Source organism: Fukomys damarensis, unplaced genomic scaffold (assembly GCF_012274545.1).
Source record: "Fukomys damarensis isolate Sample0158 unplaced genomic scaffold, DMR_v1.0_HiC HiC_scaffold_28, whole genome shotgun sequence".
NCBI classification, from domain to species: domain Eukaryota; kingdom Metazoa; phylum Chordata; class Mammalia; order Rodentia; family Bathyergidae; genus Fukomys; species Fukomys damarensis.
Genome location: NW_022900940.1, coordinates 41,717,077 through 41,738,456, shown reverse-complemented (window position 1 = coordinate 41,738,456; position 21,380 = coordinate 41,717,077). Strand labels below are relative to the sequence as shown.

General features: G+C 57.8%; 3 protein-coding genes across 3 annotated transcripts in view; 1 reads left to right on the top strand and 2 right to left on the bottom strand.

Moving 5' to 3' along the window:
• Window positions 1-2,322: 2,322 nt before the first annotated feature.
• Sema3g (semaphorin 3G) lies at window positions 2,323-12,384 on the bottom strand. The gene is made up of 16 exons (XM_010643104.3): window positions 12,251-12,384; window positions 10,232-10,392; window positions 10,087-10,149; window positions 9,718-9,837; window positions 9,367-9,457; window positions 9,161-9,277; window positions 8,868-9,013; window positions 8,570-8,684; window positions 8,395-8,464; window positions 7,971-8,115; window positions 7,515-7,746; window positions 7,337-7,428; window positions 6,730-6,771; window positions 5,837-6,065; window positions 5,442-5,578; window positions 2,323-4,232 (listed from the first exon to the last, which is right to left on the bottom strand). Exons 1-16 carry the CDS (start codon window positions 12,345-12,347, stop codon window positions 3,768-3,770), a joined length of 2,322 nt encoding a protein of 773 aa, XP_010641406.1. The 5' UTR covers window positions 12,348-12,384; the 3' UTR covers window positions 2,323-3,767.
• A 5,280-nt stretch (window positions 12,385-17,664) lies between these two features.
• Tnnc1 (troponin C1, slow skeletal and cardiac type) lies at window positions 17,665-20,250 on the bottom strand. The gene is made up of 6 exons (XM_010643103.2): window positions 20,227-20,250; window positions 18,757-18,787; window positions 18,466-18,612; window positions 18,126-18,240; window positions 17,859-17,995; window positions 17,665-17,776 (listed from the first exon to the last, which is right to left on the bottom strand). Exons 1-6 carry the CDS (start codon window positions 20,248-20,250, stop codon window positions 17,745-17,747), a joined length of 486 nt encoding a protein of 161 aa, XP_010641405.1. The 3' UTR covers window positions 17,665-17,744.
• An 874-nt stretch (window positions 20,251-21,124) lies between these two features.
• The window catches only part of Nisch (nischarin), a 34,813-nt gene continuing 34,557 nt past the window's right edge, over window positions 21,125-21,380 (top strand). Inside the window, exon 1 of the mRNA XM_010643191.2 lies at window positions 21,125-21,263. Coding sequence (XP_010641493.1) covers window positions 21,125-21,263 — 139 coding nt within the window. The remainder of the gene's footprint in view (window positions 21,264-21,380) is intronic.

Below are 21,380 nucleotides of genomic sequence, written 5' to 3'. Positions count from 1 at the left end.
AGAGCAGGAAATAGAGTCAAGATGGGAGTGGGAGGGGCAGGGAGGCCAGGGCGTCATCTGGGAAGAAGGGCTTGTCAGAGCGCAGTGACAGCTGGAGCAGAGACACTGGGCTGCCTCAGGGAGAGCCGTGCACAGAGGGAGAAGGCGGTTCCAGGGGCCATAATCGCCCACCCCGCCAGGCCAGTGCTGAATAGGTGTTCCAATGAAGGCTCAGTCAGTGGTGATGGTGGCTTGGGCTAAGCTAACAGGGCTTTAGGTTTTGTTGTGCCTAGGTGTTTGTGAAGGAGGCAGGATACCAAAGGAGAGGCCTAGCTCCAGGGCCAGGCTATCAGATGCGGCTGATGACTGAACTCTTAAGGCCCCTAGCCTATATGGCTAGGTGGATGGAGAGGCCCACAGGGACCCAGGGCAGCCTCCCTGAGAGGCAAGGTGATGTGTGTCCCTTTCATCTGTGGTTTTTTCCATCTCCCTTTGGCACAGTGGAGTGGGCTCTTCTGGCAGAGGGCATTGTCAAAGTAGCAGCATGCCCAGAGGGTCAGATTCTCTGGGCCTCCTCCCCTCTCCAGAAGATGCAGCCCCCACACCTCAGCACAGCCCAGGAATGAAGTTGGCAGCCTTAATATACATTGGTATGTGGCTTGGGATGCAGACAGCACCCAGCTAAGTGTCTATTACAAATGTCAAGTGTTGTGAAAAAGGAGCAGAGCTGCCTACGTGCCTGGCTGCCCTATGCCAGCCAGCATTTTTTTTTTCTTGCTCAAGATCCTCTTGAAGTTCCAAAAATGTCAGCTTTACAAGTCCTCAGGACAGGATTTTCCTATTTTAATGAGCGATCTCAGCTTCCTAGACAAAAGCCCTCTGACTCCTTCCTTCCCCTGCTATGCCCATTTCCCCTCCCTGCTAAAAAATACCACCCAGGGTGATTTCCCTCCCAGAAGAGTCGGGTGTGCTCTCCTTTTCCAGATCATGCAGTCAATTTGGTACAGAAGTACAAAGATATAATAATGATATAATTATGTGATATAAATATTAACTTCATCTCTTTCCTTGTAGGCTCTCCTTTCTTCAGCAGAGCTCAGGGACAGTCATCGAAATGAAAATAACAGTAGTCATTACAAGAAGTATACTGTGAAAAGAGAGAAATTACAAGCCCATCTTGACATACAAACACCAAAATAAAATTCACACCTAGAGGGCATTTCCAGGAGTTAATAACACACAGTACCGTGGGAAGCACAGGAGTTGGTAGAACTGTCCATAGTTTTCCAAGAGCAGGTGTGCACTGTTCAGGATCTTGTGCTCCTCCTCTCTCTGTTCTCCCGGGCCATTTCCTCAAAGTACCCTGCATGGAGCCTGCTAAGCCAAGGCCTGTGCGAAGGCCACTAAGGTCTCACACGTCTCTTTCTGGATTCCCAGGGACAAAGGGGCAGAGCAGGCTGCAGCTCTAATACCTTTTCATGGAGCCCACACTTTCTCCTCCATCTCTTTCATCTTTCCTGTCTCCCACTCCCTGCTTTCCTCCAGCCACACCCCCGCTTCCTGTTCCTTGCTTCTGCTTTTACCAGCTGATATCCCAAAAGACAGCACCTCCAAGCAGGAACTCTCAAGTTGTTGGTAGGTTAATTTCAGGGCTTGCAGTTCACTTGCCTCACAAAGGGGTGAAGAGGGCACTATTTCAGACCCCAGTACTCTGGCAGTGTCAGGATGGGAGAAATAAAGCCCAAGGCCCTCAGGGTTGGAGTTTCAGTAGGATGGGAAATCCTACTTTGATCCCCCCTCCCTTCTTTCTTTATCTTGTTTTTTTTGGGGGGGGGTGTTTTTTGGGGTTTTTTTGGTACCAGGGATCAAACTCGGGACCTTGCACTTACAAGTCAGGTGGCAGAACCACTAAGTTAAATCCCCAGCCCTATCTTGTTTTTTTTTAAAGAAGGGAATCTCAAACTCTTGTCTCCTGTCAGTTTTGTGTGTCACTAACTTATTCACGTGTAGGCTGGAAATACATTTTCATTTAGTTGTCCTCCTCCTTCCCTGTGCTCCCTAGCCCAAGAAACTGCTGATGACAAAACACCTCCTCTTACATACCCAAGAAAAATATGACCTTGTCATATGAGCTTCACCATCAAGAACCAGGATTTTTTTTCTCAAGCAAAAAAAAAGGAAAAGTGAAGATTAATCTCAGTTTATAACTCCTGAACTGCTGGGCATGGTGGCACACGCCTGTAATCTGAGCACTCAGGAGGCAGAGGCAGAGGCAGGAGGTTCGCTGTGAGTTCGAGACCAGCCTGGGCTACATAGTGAGTTCCAGGTCAGTCTCAACTACATAGTGAGACCCTGTCTCAAACAACAAAAAACAAACAACAAACAACAACAAAAAAAAAAACTCCTGAACTAATTAATGTCATCTTGAGTTCTTGGGGACACCTGCTTCTGGGTCGTGTGCTTGCTTAGCATGTACAAGGCTCTGGGTTCCATCCCCAGCACCACAAAAGGAAGGCAGGAAGGAAGGAAGGAAGGAAGGAAGGAAGGAAGGAAGGAAGAAAGCCTTTAAAATGAACTATCCATGCCTGATCCTTATTTAGCAGAAAATAGAGACTCCAGGGAACATCTGGCCTTCCCCGTGGCTCCTGAACTAATCAATATCATCTTGAGTTCTCGAGGACACCTGCTGGTGGGTTCATAGCTCATCCTGAGGGACTCCCACCCTCCCCCGTGTCCACAGCTTCTCAATTCTCTGGAAAAAGTCCCGGCTCCAGTCCTGACAACCAGCTGCAGCTCACAGGGCCTCCACATTCTTAACCTTCCAGGTCTGGGATGTGTCACACTGTGCTGGAAAGACAGGCCACTCCCCTCTCCCTCTCTAATCCAGAGGTGAGGGCTGACATTCCCTAGCTCAGTGGTGGTGAACCTAAGGAACGTGTGCTGCAGTGTGTTGTTATCATCGAAAGCTCTAAAAGGTTCGCCATCCCTTCCCTAGATCCTATCCCTCTTCCTGCTTCTCAGCATGGGAACCTAACAGTAATGGATCTGTCAGGAGGTGTTAGCACACACGTGTGCAGCAAACCTGGCCTGACAGTTTGAGGCCTGAGGAAGGGAGGTCAGGCTGTGAGATCTCTCTCTCTGGTTATAAAGTGGGACCTGAGTCCCAGACCGCTCCCAGATAGCCAGCGGCCGATGCCGCTGTAATTCTGAGATGCAGAAGAGGTGAGGGGCTATGGCAGGGAACCACCAGCATATCATGGCACAAAAGGGAAGGGGCAGGGTGTCACCGCTGTGCCTCAACTCCTCCGCTTTTCCTCCCCAACTCTCTTCTTAATGGGTACAACCTTAAGAGGCCACTTCTACATTCCTTGGGCTGCCTGAGGACCCTTGCCCAGATATTTCCTTAGAACTACCCCCATACCCACTCTGAGGGTCACTTAGAATGGCCATTGTTCTGCAGGCTGGGAAAGAACCACCCAGCCCTCTTGCTTTGGGCAAAACCGGAAATGTGCTCCGGAAGCCAGGCCATCTCTGAGAACAAGTGGCAGGTCCTTTGGGGTTGCCAGGGGCCAGAGGGCACCAGCTTCAGTCTGAGACTGAGGACACAGAGAGGGGCAGGGAACAGGCTTTGGGCACAGGGCCCTTCCCTCAGGCCACCAGTCTTTCTTGTGAGTCCCTAAGAGGCAATCAGGCATCCTGGCCCCCTCTGTCTTAGCTGGGTGGGCAGAAGATGCTGGAAGTTGCTGCCAGGTTCCCAGCCCATCCTGACACCCGCCTCACGGGCCCTTTTATGTGGCCTCCACCTCCCGAGGCGTCCGGTTGCGCTCAGCCTGACCCCGACTCTTTACCTTCTTGCCCAGTACCAGTCCTGCCCAGCTTTTGCCCTTGGCCTGCTTTCCCTGGCTTCGGAAAGAGCCTGAACGCTCCCCGGCGCCTCTGCACCACACGCGCTCACAGTACTCATCCACCTGGGGCAGGTGGGCAAAGCCAGTGAGCTGCAGGATGTCTTTATACCAGGCCTTGGGCAGGGCAGAGGCCAGGCCTCCCCGGGTGGGGGGCTCCTCCAGCCTCGGCTCTCTAGGGAACAGGCTGTCCAGCTGTGCTGCTGCAATCACCTCCAGAGCCAGACGGACCACAGTCTGGGAGAAGCCGTGCTCCAGCGTTGTGCAGGTATAGGTGCCGGCATCAAGACGACTGAGTCTGCGGAACAGCAGCCCCTGCTCTGTTTGTAGGACTCGTTCATCTGTCTTCACCTGACAAGTGGGCAGAAGGCATAGGGGATATGAGGCAGGGCAGGACCCGTGCCATCAGCTCCTTTGCCCTCTTTCCAAGGTTGCTATCCTCAGGACCCAGTGCTTGGGTACTTCCCCTTGCCTGTTCTCCCCTTCCCAAGGGTCACCAGCAGCTTCGTAGGCCCATACTCGGAAGACGAGCTCATTGTAGGCAGGCCTTCACCTTCCATAACCCAGGAAAGGGGCTGCAAAACTGTTCACAACTTTAAATGAGGGTCTCCCCTAGTCAGGGCCCTGGGGGACAAATTTTGGCTTCACAGGGCCCTTGCACACATACCCAGGGAGCAGAAGGCTCACAGGGGAATGTGCAGGCTTTCCGCTGACACGCACCAGGTGGCTTCTTGTCCTGATCTGCCCTGTTCACTCCCCACGGTGTGAGCCTGCCCGCCCCAGCCTGGGTAGGCTGAGCACCCACGTCAGCATAGGAGGTGGGAGTGTGGCTCTGACCGCAGCCCACGTCTCTGAGCCCTGTCTGAGCTTTAGTTTGCCTCTGTGTGCTGAGGAGAGACTGCTTGGGTGGTTAGTGTTGCACAACTTCATCCCGTTAATCCCTCCTACCCCAGGGAGTCTTCTCGGTGCCCAGCCCAACAGCTCCGGAGCTGGAGGGAGAGCCCTCCTGTAATCAACACCCACCCCTCCCGTTCCCTGTGAGAGAATGGTTCCTCACTCTGCTGGCCCACACCTAGCCTCAGGCCCCAGACTGAAGCCATCTGAGGGCTGAGGGGCTGACAGATTCGTCTGGATGGGGAGGACAGGGCCAGGGAAGATAGCTGGTCTCCAAGGAGGAAATGTAGAGCCAGGAAGTATGGAGGTGGGGCAAGAGCCAGTGATCAGGGACTCAGGCTTGGGGCAGAAGGGGACCAAGAACCCCTGGGGAAGAGAATCCTCCAAGCTGAGCCACAAGCCTAGGCATGGGGGACTTCGGGACTGTCACAGGTCCCTTTCCCACTCTTCCATCTCTCTTACCCACCTCTTGGACTAGTAGAGTTCCAGCCACTTCCGGCCTCGGCATACCCAGAGGCAGAAATAGGGACAGCCCCCGCTAGGCACCCCAGGAGCCTAATATATACTTTTCTTGGATTGATCTTAACAGGTTTCCTCCAGAATGCTTTTCTCAGGCTGAGGGTTCGGGGTTTGGGGTGGGAGGGTTGCAATAGGGTCCTTCCTTACCTGGTCAGGCCCCTTGTCCTCTGACCTCTGCAAGAACCAGCGCACAGCAGCCTGGGGAGACTTGGGCAGGCACTCCAGGAAGGTGCTATTGTGCTCCGTGCCATAGACCCTGGAGGCCGTCAGTCCTGAAGCCTCCTCTGCAGAGAGGCCCAGGTTGACTCACCTTGGGAACTCAGGGACCCAGGACCCCAGGGCTACCAACTGACTCCCACGACCCACTAGTGTGACAAGGACTAGGTGTCTGTCCATCCCAAGCCCATCATGTGTCCCAAGGCTCTGCACATGCACTGTGGTTGCACAGACAGAGCCACTGAGGACTGTGACACCAGGATCAGCCAGAGGTGCTTCTTTACAGGGAGGATGCCAGGCCACAGGACAAGCAGGGCCCCACTCACCATCCTGGCTCTGGCCCAGGCACTGTGTGGCAGGGTTGCCATGCCGGATGTCCTGCCGGCGGAAGCGGCGCTTGCCCAGGCTGGGGCGATATCGGGTGCAGGAGGCACCATCCCAGGAACAGTAGGGGTCCCGGGCTAGGCAGCACTCCGCACAGGCTCTGCCATAGGTCTCACACTGGTGCAGCCGCAGCTGGGCCACACCCAGCTGAGAGCCCACATACAGCATTTGCTGGGGAAGAACACAAGCAGAGCCCTAGGAAGCCTGGCCTCCACCGAGAAGCAGCCACGCTGTCAGCCCTGTGGGTTTCCTGAGACCTCTGCCACTTCAAGGAGCCTTCCAGAGCCTCTCGGATTCATTCACAGAAACAAAGACATTAATCACCCACCACCTACAGCAGATTTCTGTGGTAGGATGTGAAAGGGTTAGGGTGTGTAAGGGTCTTCTCTAGGGGACTCTGCCAGGCCTCCTTGCTGCTGGCCTTGCCCTCTACCCCATGGCCTTTCCTGGACTAGCCTCTGATTCTAGAGGTGTACCTTACTTTAAGCAATTCCAGTTTAAAAGTTGGGATTTACCAACTGTGATGGGTATGGTATTTGCAATTTGCAAAATGGCACACAGAACACATAAAAATAGCCCCCTTCTCTGATCTGAAATCTAGATTCCATTCCCAAGCACATTTCATCTTCCTCCAGAACTGGCCTTGGTGGCTCTGTCCTTATTTGTTTGCTCAGTGCCACCCACTACCCGCTGTCTCGTACACATAAAGTCCAGCTCCTGGGCAGTTAGGGCCTAGATGCAAGACCTAACCCAGCCAGCTCAGTTCTCCTGCAGTGCTCAAGGGGGCTGCGGACAGAGGCGGGTGGGGGCATGCAGGAAGGGGCAGCGCTCTTACCCTTTTGACAGAGATCTCCATCTCAGTGATGGGCGTTGGCACCTGGGGAGGAGCAGGCTCTCAGGGTGGGTGGTATAGGATAAGCCCCTCCCTGTGTCACTGCTTTCAGCCTCCTCCAAGCCCTGGCTGGGAGCCACCTATCTCCCAGCCTGCCCAGTGCACCTTTTCCCAACTAAGGCTGGATAGTCTTTCTTAGACATCAGGTTACCAAAAAAGAGTCTCCTCTTCCTGGCTGGCCTCCAAGTGGGAGGCTTAGCTCAGAGCATAGAATCCAGTGTCCCCTCCCACAGCCCTGTTCCCTGGAAAGGAGGTGCTGTCCCAAATCGCCCATCCTGAGTCCAGTAGGGCTAACAGTGCCCCAAACACAGATGGCCCACTGCCCAGCTAGGGCAGCAGAATCCCTGGGAACTTGGGGGGTCTCAGCTACCTCCTCACTGTGAGCCCTGCAGGGATCCGTCAAGGCGCTCACCGTGGTCATCCCTGCAAGGGAGCCACTCTCGGCCTTCAGCTCTGGGCCCCTCAGTCATCCGGAAGCACCTCGGGCTTCCCTGTAGGCAGCCTCAACCCCAGGAACTAGATGGAGGCCCTTCCATCAGCCCCTGCTCACCTTAAACACCTGCAGCTCCTCCAGAAGAACCTCCTCAGGCTCAGCTGAGCCTGCTGCCTGCAGAGCCATGACCTTGAGCACAGAGCCTGAGTCTGGGGCAGCGGTGGAGAGGTCAGTAGGGCAGGCAGGGGAGCCCACACACCTCCCCAACCGGGCCACCTGCCCTCAGCCCTCCTACCCGTCCCCAGGAAAATGACATCGTAGGTCCCATCCTCTGCCTCTACACGGTCCACCACGATCTGCCGCAGCAGCTGGGCCAGGTTGGTCTTGATGAGGACAGGCCGGCCACGCCGCGGCCGCACAGGGTGGAACATGAGAGGGTGGGCTCTGACGAACTGCAGTGCCTCGTCTGGGTAATCCTTGGTGCTGCCAAAAGGTCGTCCTGGTTTTGCAGTCATTTTGCTGGGGCACTGCAGGCAGCAACAAAGAGAGCGCATGGCCTACCTGGGGCGGCACGCCCCCCAGTCTGTTTCCACCCCCACGGAGCCTCTCCCACCTCCTACTACGCTCCACCCCAGCCAGGCCCTCCAGAGCCCCGGCCATCCCTGCCACGGGTCTGCCGCAGGACCTGGGCTTTCCAAGGAGGAGGCCCTCATGACATCGGTTCAAGGCCCCATGCCAAGCAGACACTCACCACGCCGGGACGGGGGAAGGGCACCTTGCCCCCGTAGGGCCCCCACTGGTGCTGAGGACCATCTCGGTGGGCAAAGGGCCCGTTGAAAACCTCCCAGATGTCTGCCATGTGGTACACACAGACAGCGAAGCCCTGGAACACAGCACTGCCAACAACAGGAAATCAGGCCGGGGTCACTGTCACACGCAGGAAGGGGACCGATTAGCCACAGGCAGGATAGAGGTGACAGTCCGTGCTGCAAATAGAGTCTGAAAAGCAAGGACACCAAGGCAAAAGCAAAGAGGGAGATGGAGAACACAGTCACAGAACCCTGACTCAGGGATAAAGAAAAGGACCCACAGCAAGGATGGCACAGAAAGGCCGAGGACCAGAGGTCAAGACAGGGCCAGTGATGGTGGGGCACAGGAAGGCCAGGTGCACCCACCTGACGGTGCTGAACAGTGCGTACACCTCGACGTTCTTGCCTGCCTTGGGCCACAGCAGGAACACATCCTCTGGGACACAGAAGGGGCACAGGAGCACAGTCATAGCCAAGATGCCCCCACCAACTCTGAGCACCCCCGCTCCCAGCACACAGGCCCGCCCCACCACGCCCTTACCCAGCTGGTCAAAGTGGGTCTCGGCACCTCCAGGGCCGGGCACGGAGCAGACCAGCCTGGCCTTGAGGAAGGTGCTCCATTTGTTCACCAGCACACGCTGACCACCAGCATCATTCTGGGGTGGGGGCCAGAGTCAGCCAGGGGCTCCACAGCATGGGCCCTACCTCCATCTCCTCCACCCTCGCCCATGGCGGGGGAGGTGCAGAGGTCAGCTTTGCCTCAGTTTCCCTATGGGGTGCGGTCTGGGAAAGGGCCTGCGGCAGGGTCATGAACCTTACCACCCCTTCACAGCTCTCACCACACAGACTCGGCCCACACGGCTGACGGTGACATGGCCTGGGCCACCATCGGGCGAAGGGACAGTCTCCGAGAAAAAGAAGTACACCTTGTCATTGTCCTGGTCAGAGTTGTCAGGGATCCGTGCGGCCAAGACAAACCGAGGATCTGGGAGAATGACAGGATGATGCTGGGGGCTGCACCCAGAAGGGAGAGGACGCACCATGGGGACCCACTGGAGGTGGCCTCCCTCCCCACTCCAGCATCTCCTTCCTTGTCAGGGACAGAGGCAAGTGCCAGCCAGCCCTGCCTCACCATGCAGGAGATTCTGATCAGAGTCTGAACGCAGAGCTGGCCGGGGAGCGCCACTTCGGAAGATCATGGCCTCGCGCCCCAAGAAGTCGGCAGTGAGGCCTGTGTACAGTTCCCCACCTGGAGACGGGAGGGGATAGAATCAGCAGAGGAGGGCCAGGCTGCCCTTCCTGCTCTCCCTGTGCCCACTCCGGCCTGGCATCACCCACCTACAAAGGTACTGGCGAAGGGACGGCTGGGCTCGTGCGGGCACCGTCCCCGTCCACCTTCCACAGTGTAGGGTTCCAGGTGGAGCACATGCTGGGGGAAGGGGCCGGGCGTCACCTAGGGAAGCAGCCCCAGCCCTCCACCCATGCAGCAGCCCTTGCGTGCAGCTGGAGAGTGGGGGTGTAGAAGTCACCCTCATTCTAGGCCTCTCTAGCGGGGTCAGCACCCCAGAACAAAGGCGCCTTTCAGGTCTGTGCTGCCTCTGTCCCTGCCTGGGCTCAATGAGAGCCGTTCAGGCAGCAGGGAGGAAGTGTCGGTGCTTCCCATCCTCCGTGGGTTTGGCCCCGGCTCACCTCCCCACGGTGCCCAACTGTGATGAGGGCGCAGGTGGGCTGGAAGGCCCCAGTGCCACATGCCAGCAGGTGGGTCCTGTTGTAGGTTTGCAGCACACGCACAAAGTTGTCACACTCCGTCTAGCAGAGAGGTGGAAGGGTGGCATCCAGAGGTGAGGCAGGGCTCACCATCTCCCTGGCTGAGTCTCAGCCCTGCCTGGCTGGTCAGCTCTGGGAAGTGCATCCAGGAGACATTCTTCACACACCTCCAAAAGCCTCAGACTCTGCTCCACATGTCCCCACAGGACCTATGGGAGCAGCTGCAGACCTCCCTGGGGTCAGGGCCTAGGGCTGCTGAGGTGGGGAACAGACCCTCCCCATAGCACTCACCGAAGGATCTCTTCCCTTTCGAATGCATTCCTCCCTCCGTCCTGACTGCGGTGGCCATGGGACCTAAAACACAGCCTGGTGACCTCAGGTCCTCCCCCAACCTCACACCCTGTTTCCCCACCGCTCCCCCATCTGTCCAGCTCACCTCCCGGGGATCTGGCCATGCCTGGTCCAGCCGCAGAGAGTAGAGGGCATCACGGCCCCCCAGAAAGAGGCGGTCCCGGTACTCATCAAGGTACATGGCCTGGAGGTCCAGGGAACCTCGGGACCCAAGAAAGATGGCAGAACGATTGGCAGACAGAAGGTCTAGGAAGGAGCAGAGGGTGGCGGATCAGCTACTCACCCCGCCAAGGGTCCCAGCTGTGCATCTGCACACACATGCACATGCACACACACTGGGAAATGTCTCCATCCACGGGGCTGCTGGGCGGCAACTGGCACATGGCTCTTGGGCACAAGTGGAACAGCGGGCTCCGAGCCTCCACCCAATCCCATGACCCTGGCCACTTGCCGTCCGCTCCTCCATTCTTCAGCTCCTTAATCTTTCGGCTGACACCTTCCCACTGTCCTACCTGTGCCTGCCCAGTCCCCGGGGATGATGGCCCCACTGACAGAAACTAGAGCTGCAAGCTGGGCAGTACAGGGGGGCTTGGACAAAGGGCAGTCGAGTATGAGCATCGAGCCAGGCTGACTGTGTGGCACAGATGGACAGGCAGGAGAGTGGGTCCCCAGAACAGGGACACCAGAAGGACCTAGGCCAGGGGTAGGTGAGGCATGGCTGGGCAGAGTTCCAGCCTGCAGCTCAGAGTTTTGGCCAGCGAGGATCTTCTCCTGGATGCTGCCTGTCTGGGCTTCAGAGGTGGGAGGGGAGCTGTCTGAGAACAGGGGATCCAGGAATTAGGATCTTGACATAGGTCTTGGTTTGCAAGATGGAGTTGAGGTGCCAACAGGAGACCGCCAATAGGGTGGGATGAGAAGCGGGCAAGGCAAGCTGGGTGTGGTGGTGCACACCTGTAATCCCAGCACTCGGGAGGCTGAGGCAGGAGGATTGCCTGGGCTACATAGTGAGTTCCAGGTCAGTCTCAACTACATAGTGAGACCCTGTCTCAAAACACCAAAAAAAGAAGGGGGCACAGGCCACCCTTGAGAAGGCCCAGAACACCATATGCCTCTCCGTACAGGAGCGTGTCAGCCCTGACCCCACTCCATTGCCATACCCATCAACAGCTCCTCCAGGAAGCCTTCCATGTTGTGTACACCTTAGGGAGCTTTCCCTACTGGGGTTGTGTGTGTATGTGTGTGTGTGTGTGTGTGTGTGTGTGTGTGTGTGATACTGGGGAGTGAACCCAGGGTTTTCACACTGAGCTACACCCTCTGTCCTTTCTGATTTCTTATTTTTGAGACAGAGTCTTGTTCGGTCACTAAATTGCCCAGGGTGGGCTCTAATTTACAATCCTCCTGCCTCCTCCTCCCAGAGGGCTGGGATTACAGAAGTACACCGCAGCCAGCTGGTGGGGGCGTGCTTTTCTAGTAGCCTGACCTGCCCCCTAAACCACAGTTGCCACTGCAGGACCACTTTTCCCTCCGACTCCCTAGGGCAGAGCGACGTGTCCCTTCCAAGCTCCGCAGCAGCCTTGTATCTCTGGCCTCTGACCAGGGTTCTTCCTCTGGGAAAGTGACTACTACAGTTTACCCCAAGAAAAAAACCTGCCACAAGCCTGTGTCTCAGGGACATTCAGAGGAGGCTGAGCCAGCTGCAGCACCATACAGCTGGGTGAGGACAGAAGAAGCCCCTGCCCCCAGCAGGGTGGCAGAGGAAAGAGGAATTGGCCCCTGGGCTCCTGGGTGAGAGACACCCTCCCAGTGGAACAGGCTGCTGCTCCCTCCCTGCTGTTCCCTGATCCGCCAGACCTGCCCCCTCTGTCCCTTATCTGCCTGGGTCTCCCAGTCTCCACAGGTCTCCCTCTCCCCTCAGGGTCCCCCCCGCCCTGGTGTGGCTTCCAGGACTTGCCTCCCGCCCTAACCCTCCCTTGGCCATCCCCAGCACCACCCTGGAAGCCTTTGCCAAGGGCTGTACAGGGCCTGGGTGTCCCCTTCCGGGGATGTCCTGGAGCCCAGGGCACTCATCTGACATGCAGGAGAAAAGGTCAGTACTGGCCGGTACCTCGGTAGGAGAGCCGCAGGCGGGGCATGCTGGCACTGCCCTCCTGGAGCAAGAGGCTCCCCACAAGGCAGCAGATAGCCCAGGCCAAGGGGGCCATGCTGGGGAACGGGGCGCCCTCTGGTCCTGCTGCTGGCTGCAGTTTGTGCTGTTGCCACCAGGCCAGCCAGCCACTTATAAGGCAGCAGCTCCACCCAGCCCGGGCGGGAAGGCGGGGAGGAGGAGGGGCGGTGGGAAGAACTCTCCGTCCACCTGCTGCTCCGCCTCCACCTCAGCTGGCCAGAACCCCGGTAGGGAGATTTCCCCATCTGAGGTGTGGACAGCCTGCACAGAAAAACATACACACACGCAGGCCCCCAGGCTCCAGTAAAGTGACAACGGAGAAGACAGCCCAAAGGAGAGGTCAGAGATCAGAGGTCAGAGTTTGAAAGCCTGGGTGGGGGTAGGGCTGGGGTCACTTTGCTCTCTGCCTCTTCAGTACCCATAAGCAGAGGACCCCCCCCACATAAACTAATCCTGGGCCTGGCCCCCAAGGACTCCACAGCCCCTCCTCACATGCTCCAGGGCCCACCTCAGCTCGCTGGGCTCGCTTCAGAGTGGGGTCCAGGGCCCATTCCATGCCCAGGGAGAACCCCCAGTTCTTCAGCAACCCAAGGTCCAGAGCCCCACAGGTCCTGTATGTCATGATCCTCGCCCTCCACTCTGATTGGGCAGGGGTAGGGGGATGGAATGGGTTGGGGGAGATGAGACAGGGTGGATGAATCTGGGGCGAGTGGGTAACCTTGCTCTGAGAGCAGCTTCTGCCCCTGCCCCACCCAACTCCCCTTTCACCCCACCCCAGACCCCTACACTCAGAATCTGAGGCCTTGGGCACTAAGATTTTAACTTTGAGCTGAAGTAGAGGCTTCCAGGAGTCTAGAAAGTGCTGCAGGTTGGGTGTCACAGATGGATCGGCCTTAGCCCTCAGCTGGTCAGGAAACTGAGGGGCACGCGGAGAAGGAAGGACCTCACCATGTCACACACAGGCTGCAAATAGGGCCAGCCCGCCCTGGCCCTTCCTGGGGCCCTCATTGCTTCCGGGGCTCCGGGAATCCCACCTACTCTCCCCAGCTCGGCCCCAGAAGGGAAACAGGCTGGCCCTCGGACTAGGGGATCACAAACTCATCTTGTACGCGACTTGGAGCTGCCCAGAGACCATGACCACTCAGCCTGCCCCTGCCTCTGGCTGTGCAAGCCTTGGCCCAGAACCTGGGCAGGTCTGGGTATAACAGGGCTCATAAATTGTGAGCAGTGCTGATGGAGGGACTGCTACAGAGTGATGTCATTCTGGGGCTTCAGAGGGTGGAGCCCCTCTGCCTCCATTTCCCCGGAGTTGCTGACAGTGCCCAGGCTGGAGGCCAACATCTCACTGGAGATTGGACCAAGAGCCTGTCAGCCACCATGTGGTCACCATCTGTGGGCAGGAAAGCCAAGCACTCAGCCGGCCTGCCGAGCCCAACGCTGAGGCTGCAGGCAGCCCTTGTTACTGGGGCAGGGAATGAGGGCCAGCTCGCTCCACACTATGGAAAGATCCCATGGCATGGGCTGGGACCGCAAACTGTGTTGATTTGCCTGACCTTGGTCAGGAGCTCCCCATCTCCAGACCTCTCAGTTTCCCAGTTTAGAGAGGAAATAGGATCTCTGCTGAAGGCCCAGCCTGCTGGCTACAGGTAGGAAGCAGACCGGTTGCCCAATTCCGGGAGCCATGGGCCCAGCCCCAGGGATCGGGTGCCATCTAGTGGAAGGAGATGGAACCACCGGGATTTCCAAAGGGGCACTTTGGATCAGGCTCCCACGTTCTTAGGGAGGCAGGCATTAACCGGGCACCTACAATGGAGAAATCAAGGGAGTCTTCATGGAGGAAGCATTATGCAGGCAAAGGATGCACAGCTCAGAAGTGAAGGCCCAGAAAAATGGACAGAGATAGGTGTGTATGCGCGAGACAGTGCGCCACGGGTGTACTGGAACTTGTGAGCCCTGGGCCAATGTGTGTGTGTGACGTGCATGCTCACACAGCGGGTGTCAGCGGGTGCACACCCAGGAGGAATTCTAGGTGGGCATACCTGGAAGAATGGATGCTCCTGGCCCCTTCCCTACCAATCTCGTGGTGGAGCAGAGATGGGCAGATAGTCCCACCGGCCCCCACCCAAATCCTTCGCTGTGTCCCTGGAGCGCCCACTGCAGGTAGGACCATCTTCCATCCCATCTCTCCCTGCCCCGGCCTCTTGAGTCCCTGTTCTGCTTACTACCAGTCACCTCAGCCTCCCCTGCTTCAGTCACTTACCCTTCCAGTAGCCACCAAAAGTGACATGAACCCTGCACAGCCCTCTAGGACATCGCTTCCTTTGAACACCACCATCTGCACCTCAGTGCCCCCCCAGCCCCTGTGACCTATCTGCCCAATCTTCCTCCGGCCCAGCTGAGACCTGGGGCCCAGCACAGGGACCAGGACCTGACAGACCCTTCCAGAGCCACACAGCCTTGGTACCTCTGCCCTGCACCTGCACCACCCCCGGCCTGCTCCAGGGCTTGCCCACAGAGCGCACGAGCCACTCCCTACCCCTCTCAAACACTGCCCCACCCCAGCCTCCGGTCCCTGGACTCAGTTCACTCCCCGTGCTCACTGAAACCCCCCACCCCGTCCCCACAGCCTGAGGGCCTCCAGCTGCCGTCCAAGCCCTCACGTTCCCCTCCTCCATCCCGGTCCTGTAGCTCATTCCAGAATCTCTCTCACCCACTGACCGCATGTCCTTTCCGGCTGCCCACATGGAGTGCCTGGCATCTGGCCCTCTGCCACCTCTCTCTCTCTCCAAACTCTCCCAAGGCCCTCATTTGTGACCAAAGCTGGGAAAAGGCTTCCACACTGATGACACCTACATTCACAGCTGCAGCTCTGCCCCTCCCCTACCTCCGACCTGGCTTTGGCCTTCTCCCCAGCCCGTATCAAAGGCATTTCAACTTTGATGTGGACCAAAAAGGTCATGAGGAGGAAACACTCACAGTGAATGAGATTCTATAAAATGACTGGCCTGCACCCTTCCAAAATGTCAAGATCTTGAAGGACCAAGAAAGACTGAAACAGTCACAGATTTGTGAGGAGCAAGGGGACAGGAGAGGTGGATCACATTAGATCTCTAAATTGGCTGATCCAGGAAAAGGACTTTAATAGGACAACTGACAAATTTTCAGGAAGTCTGCAGGTAAGTTAGAAGTGTGGTGTCCATGTTGATTTCCTGCTTCGTGATTAAAGAGTTAAAATTTGGGTAAACTGGCTGAGGCATAAATGATGCTCTTTGTACTATTTTTGTAACATTTACAAGTCTGGAATTTCAAAATGAAAAACAAAAACAATACAAAAAGAAAAAAACCCAAAACTCTACTTTGCAATACCCCTGGCCTGAACCCTGCTTCCAAGCTTCCAACTGTCAGGAAATTGGAGCCTGACCAAAAATCCCAGGGCCAGCCAGGCGTGGTGGCGCATGCCTGTAATCTCAGCACTCGGGAGGCTGAGGCAGGAGGATCGCTGTGAGTTCGAGACCAGCCTGGTCTACATAGTGAATTCCAGGTGAGACTCAACTACACAGTGAGACTCTGTCTCAACCCCCCCCACACACAAAAATAATAATAATAGGGCCATCCTTCATTCCCTAGTCTCTCACCTCTCCTATGCAATCCTTCAAGTTCTGTCTATCCTAGTTCCAAGCTATACCTTGAACCCACTACCCCAACCTCTTCTCTACCCCAGCACCCTACTCTGCCAGGAACCTTCCGGCATTCTCACCTGGAACCCACCTCAGACTCAGGTGGGCCGCCTGGCTTCCCCACAACCCTTTCCCCCTTCTGCAGCCCCAAGAGCACCTCACCCCTCATGTGAACTGTGCTTGTCAGAAGAACCCAGCCCCTGACTTCCCCCACAAGGCTGCTGGAGCTTGGTTGCCAGCCCAGCACTGCCTTCCTGCTCCTCAGGCCCTCTGAGTTTTCTCTATGGCTGCTTCCCTGCAGTTCTTTAGGCCTCACTCGGTGTCACCTCCTCCAGGAAGCATTCATGGACCACTTTCTCTCACAGGCCCACCATGTCATTCTATCCCTGTGCATGCCTCTCCCTCTGCATCCTCAAATTGACCAGAAATTCCAGGAGCTTCCAGCCCAGGCCTTGCTTTTAATGTCCCAGCAACCAGCCTCGGGCCACCACATGGTGAGTAACCGTTGGATGATGAGCTGGTAGGATGGGCTGTCTGCTGTGGCCCTTCTTTATCTCCTGCAGTGTCGTCCTTCTGGGTCTCTCTGGGTGTATCTCCCTGGATTCTCCAGCTCCTGAGAGCAGGCCTGAGGGGATCCTCTCCACCCCTCCCAGGTCTCTCCAGGGACCAGGCAACTCCTGCCAGCTCTGGCCTCTACCAGAGGCATTTCTAGAATTCCAAGACTGTCTCTGGAATGCCCAGCCTGTCTGGAGAATGCCTAGGCTGGGGACACAGGTGCAGAGGCTGTAGGGTGCTGGGAGGAGCAGGAACAGCTGTTGGCATTCTGGTTGAGCCTGGGGGCCCAGAGCAGTTGTCCCTCCTACAAGTGCTACTGCTCACACCTCCACTTCCTTGCAACCCCCAACTGCCTCCCCAAGGCCAGGCCACTGCTATGGCTCCAGCTCCAGCCTGGGTACCCCTACTAAGCTGGGAGCCTCCAAGCCTGAGGCTCCCACTTCCGGTCAAGAGAGAAGATGGGTCACTGGAGGCCAGCCCAGCAGACACAGCCCTGCACTGGAAGTCAGGTGGCTGGGTTCTCCCACAGACTCTGAAGATGACTGTGGCTGGCTGGGCCGTAGGGTCCTCACCTGTGGAGGGTGACGGGACACCAAGCGGACCACATGCCCCTCGGGGCCTGGAAGTTTATATTGCTGAGTGGGCAGACAGGGTAGAGCCAGCGGCCTGCTGGGCCCAACTAGGTATAGCTTCACTTCAACCAGAGCTGAGGGGTCGCTGGAGTTGCTGTGCCAAGGGGCACGCGGGCCCGAATGCAGCTAACCGATCCCTCCAAGTGGAGGACCTCAGGCTTCCAAATGGGCTTTCAACAATGCAGATTCCGGGGCTACCATGGCCTTCAGAGGCTGGACACCCTTGCACATGGGGCTGGGATCAGCACCGATGAAAAGCAGTCAGTAGCCGGCCTGCAGAACGTAGGTGGGAGGCAGGCCAAGCACTGCTCTGCAGGCAGCCTGACGTGGCAGTCCAGAAGGAGGAGACCCCAGGAAGAATTAGCCCCAGGGAACAGCAGAGCCAGACACCAGGCCTGTAGGAGCTCGGCTTTATTTGTACTTCCCAGGACAGGGGTGAGGGAGGGAGCCAAGGAGGTCAGGGACCACAGACACATCCGGCTCAGGGCCTGGGGACCCCGGCCCCTGCTCCCGCCCCTGGGCCTGGCTGGAATGGAAGCCTGGGCCTGGGCAGCTCCGGCAGGTCAGTGTCTACTCCACACCCTTCATGAACTCCAGGAACTCTGTGGAGAGAGGGCAGGCATGAGTCAGCGGCGGGCCTGGCGGGGCATGGATGGCAGGGAACCAGGCCCAGCCACCCCTCACCATCATAATCGATGCGGCCGTCATTGTTCTTGTCACCGTCCTTCATGAGCTCCTCGATATCGTCCTCCGTGATAGTCTCGCCTGTAGCCTGCAGCATCATCTTCAGCTCCTCCAGGTCAATGTAGCCATCAGCATTTCTGCAGGGCGGGCAAGGGGGCCTCAGAGCCGGGCCAGAGAGGCAGCCCTCTGGCCCGGCAGGTGGGGTGAGGGTGCACAGCATTCCCAGGCCCGCCGTCGGGTCTGCCCGCCCTGCCCGCGCCTGCTCACTTGTCAAACATGCGGAAGAGGTCCGACAGCTCCTCCTCAGACTTCCCTTTGCTGTCGTCCTTCATGCACCGGACCATCATGACCAGGAACTCATCAAAGTCCACCGTGCCGCTGCCTAGGGGTGGGCAAGGCAGCCATGTGAAGGCCACCCCCTGCTGTACAAACCCTGTCCTCATCACAGCCTCCTCCACCACTGACTCCGAGGCAGTGAGGTCATTGTGCCCATTTTGATGAGATGCCCGAGGCTCAGGAGGTGGAAAAGCTCCTGGCTGAACAGAGCAGGGACCTGACCCTGGTGAGCCAAGGCGTTGTGTTTCTGGGAGCCGGGGTGGGGGCTCACCGTCCTCGTCCACCTCGTCGATCATCTCCTGCAGCTCCTCGGGCGTGGGGTTCTGGCCCAGCATCCTCATCACCTTGCCCAGCTCCTTGGTGCTGATGCAGCCATCCTCAGCACCCAGCACGAAGATGTCGAAGGCTGCCTTGAATTCTATCCCACGGTGGCCGAGGGGGAGACAAAGCAGCAGTCAGGACACTGGAGCCATTTGCCGGCCCACCTGGTCACCGTGAGAAAGACCCCCTGCTCCCCTGCCTGGTGCGCTGTTCCCCCACAGGTGAGACAGGAGGCACTCACCATTTTTCTGCTCTTCGGTCAGCTGCTCTACCTAGAAAGGAAAGGGGCTCAGCTGTGGAGAGGGCACCAAGCCGCTCCACGGGCAGGAAGTCAGAAGCAAGGCCTTCATCCTCCCTTCCTACCGGAGCCCTGAGGTAACCTAGCCGGCCTCAGAGGCTGGGCTCAGGGTCAGGCTGACAGGTGGGCACACCCTGGGACCAAGGTGACCCTGAATGACAATACGCAGTGACCACACCATGGCCTTTCAGCTACCCTAATGAAACCCAAGCTGCATGGCTCAAGGGACAGCTGTCCCTCAGGTCGGAACAATAAAACCAATGCGGGGTGAGCAAAGCCACCCACTGTAACTTGACCAGGGTGGCCACTGGGCTATTTTTAACAGGGGACAAAGTTAAACCTGGTGATTGTTCTGGGGACTCTGGCATGCGGGGGGTGGGGCAGCATTATCTGGCCCCCTGGCCTTCTGGTGCTGCCACAGGAGCCAAAATTAGTCCCCAGCCCCACCAGGCCTTGTATGGGCACTGGGCGGAGTGCTGCCCCCCCAACTCCATGGGCTCCTACAAGATAGGCAGAGGCACCCCGGAGCCAGCTCTAGCTCTTCTCTGCCCAGGAGTGGAGCCACATTCTGGGGGCAAAGGGGGGGTTCTTCTGGGAATAGCCATCCTAGCCAGGATGTCCTTGTCTCTGGGATGGGGGAAGGTTGCCCCCTCCTGGACAGAATAGCATCTGAAGCCCCTCAGTGACCCCAGGAAGCTGCAGGGACTTGGGGTGACCACTCTCCAGCTCTCACTCCCACATCCTCACCGCCCCCCAAGCACTGAGCCGGAAGCCTGCCAGAGCACTTGGGGGCTGGAGCCTCTGTTCTCCGTCCTTCTGTGGCTCTCCCAGGCCCTGTTCTTCCTGGCCTTGAACTTCAAAGGCCCTTTGCGAGCCCAGAATTCAGGTTCACAGCCCCTTCTCACTGTCCCCTTCCTGCCCACCAAAGCATCTTCAGCCAGTTAAGGGGCTGCAGGGGTGACCGATTGGGGGCCTGTGAGAAACAGAATGTGAGGGGTAGAAATGGGAGGTGGGGACCGGGAGACAGCAACAGAGACTGCGAGAGAGTCCAGCAGAAACAAAGGTGGAAAGAGAGTGAGAAAGACCAAAGGACCCAGAAAACAGAGACGGGAATTACAGATGTGGGCAAGAGACTGCCAAAGGAGACACTCAGAAACACAGGGAAGATGGGACGCTGCGCTGAGCTCTTCCTCCTACTCCCTGTGACAGCCCCTCTCCATACCCTGAATCCCCCTTCCTCCTCTGCACCCTCAAATGCCAACTCCACCGTCTCCTTGAGGGTCTGTGCTGAAGGAATACGGAGCTTCTCTTGGGCCCACATCTCGTCTCTGGGGAGACCTTGCCCCCCATTCTGAGCCGAGGGGTCTCCAAGTTTGCTCGCCCACCCCAGTCCTTCCCAGACCCTTCCCTTACCGCGGCCTTGTAGATGTCATCCATGGCAGCAGCTCACAGGACAGGCTGCCCGCGGGGTTGTCAGCCAGCCCTCAGGACTCAGCTTAAATAGCCCTGCCTCCTGCATTCCCAGCCCAGCCCACCCTGCGCAGAGCAGCCTCCACCCCTCCCTGGCCGGGTGATCCTTGGCTGGCGGGAATCCTTGAATCCTCTGCCCAGGCCCGGGAGCAATGAGAGCTGCGAGGACCAGCTCTCTCACCCTGTCTCCCACACCCCACGGAGGACGCTCAGGCAAAGTTTCTTCAGTGAATGAAAACATGAGCCTCGGCCCAGAAAGGAGCTGCAAAGCAGTGCACAGTGCCTCAACCTTCTACTGCCCCCACTTTCCCCGTAAGGAAACGGGCTCCAGGGAGGTAGTGATGTGCCCAAGTTCTGGCTCACTTGAGTACCCCTCTCTGGAGTGGTGAGGGGGGCATGACTGAGAGCATGACACAGCCTAGAGGAGCCTTGAACGCCAAGCTTAGAACACAGTGACATGGAACCGATGAGGGAGGAATCGCTCCCTCTTTGGACAAGGTCTAGAGCTCTTCAGCCAGAGGTCCCGGAGGAGCCACGCCCCAGCCCTTCCATCTCCCCAGGAAGAGCAATGCTCACTTTGGGCTTGAGTCAGCTGCACTCGAGAGCCATTCGTGCCGGGTTCTCTCCTTCTCACCCTCCACATGGGTTAGACTCAGGCTGCTCCGGGGCCAGGGCCGTCTCCCCAAGCCAGCACTGTCGCTCCGGGCTCCGGGGTCAGCCTGCCTCTCGCGGCTCTGTGTGGCACCCTTCCCTCCACCTACGCGCCCCCCCTGCCGGCAGCCTCTCCTGGCGCCTGATAAACACGCCTGCTGTCGGCCTTCTGCCAGGCGGAATTAGCCCGATGCGTCCTCCAGAGTTGGGCGTGACCCAGGAGACTTGCGCCCGTTATGCACTGCTCCAGCCTCCTCCACACGCGGAGTGCACTCTACACCACCATTACTGCCCCTTTTTCCACAGGGGGAAACAGGCCAGGCGAAGCAGTGACTTGCTTCAGGTAGCTTGAGCGGCCTGGGACCTCTGTCCTTCCTTCCCGAGGGCCGGGGGGCCTCTCCCAGACAGAGGCTCGCAGGTACCCAAGACGACGCCGTCCAGCGGGG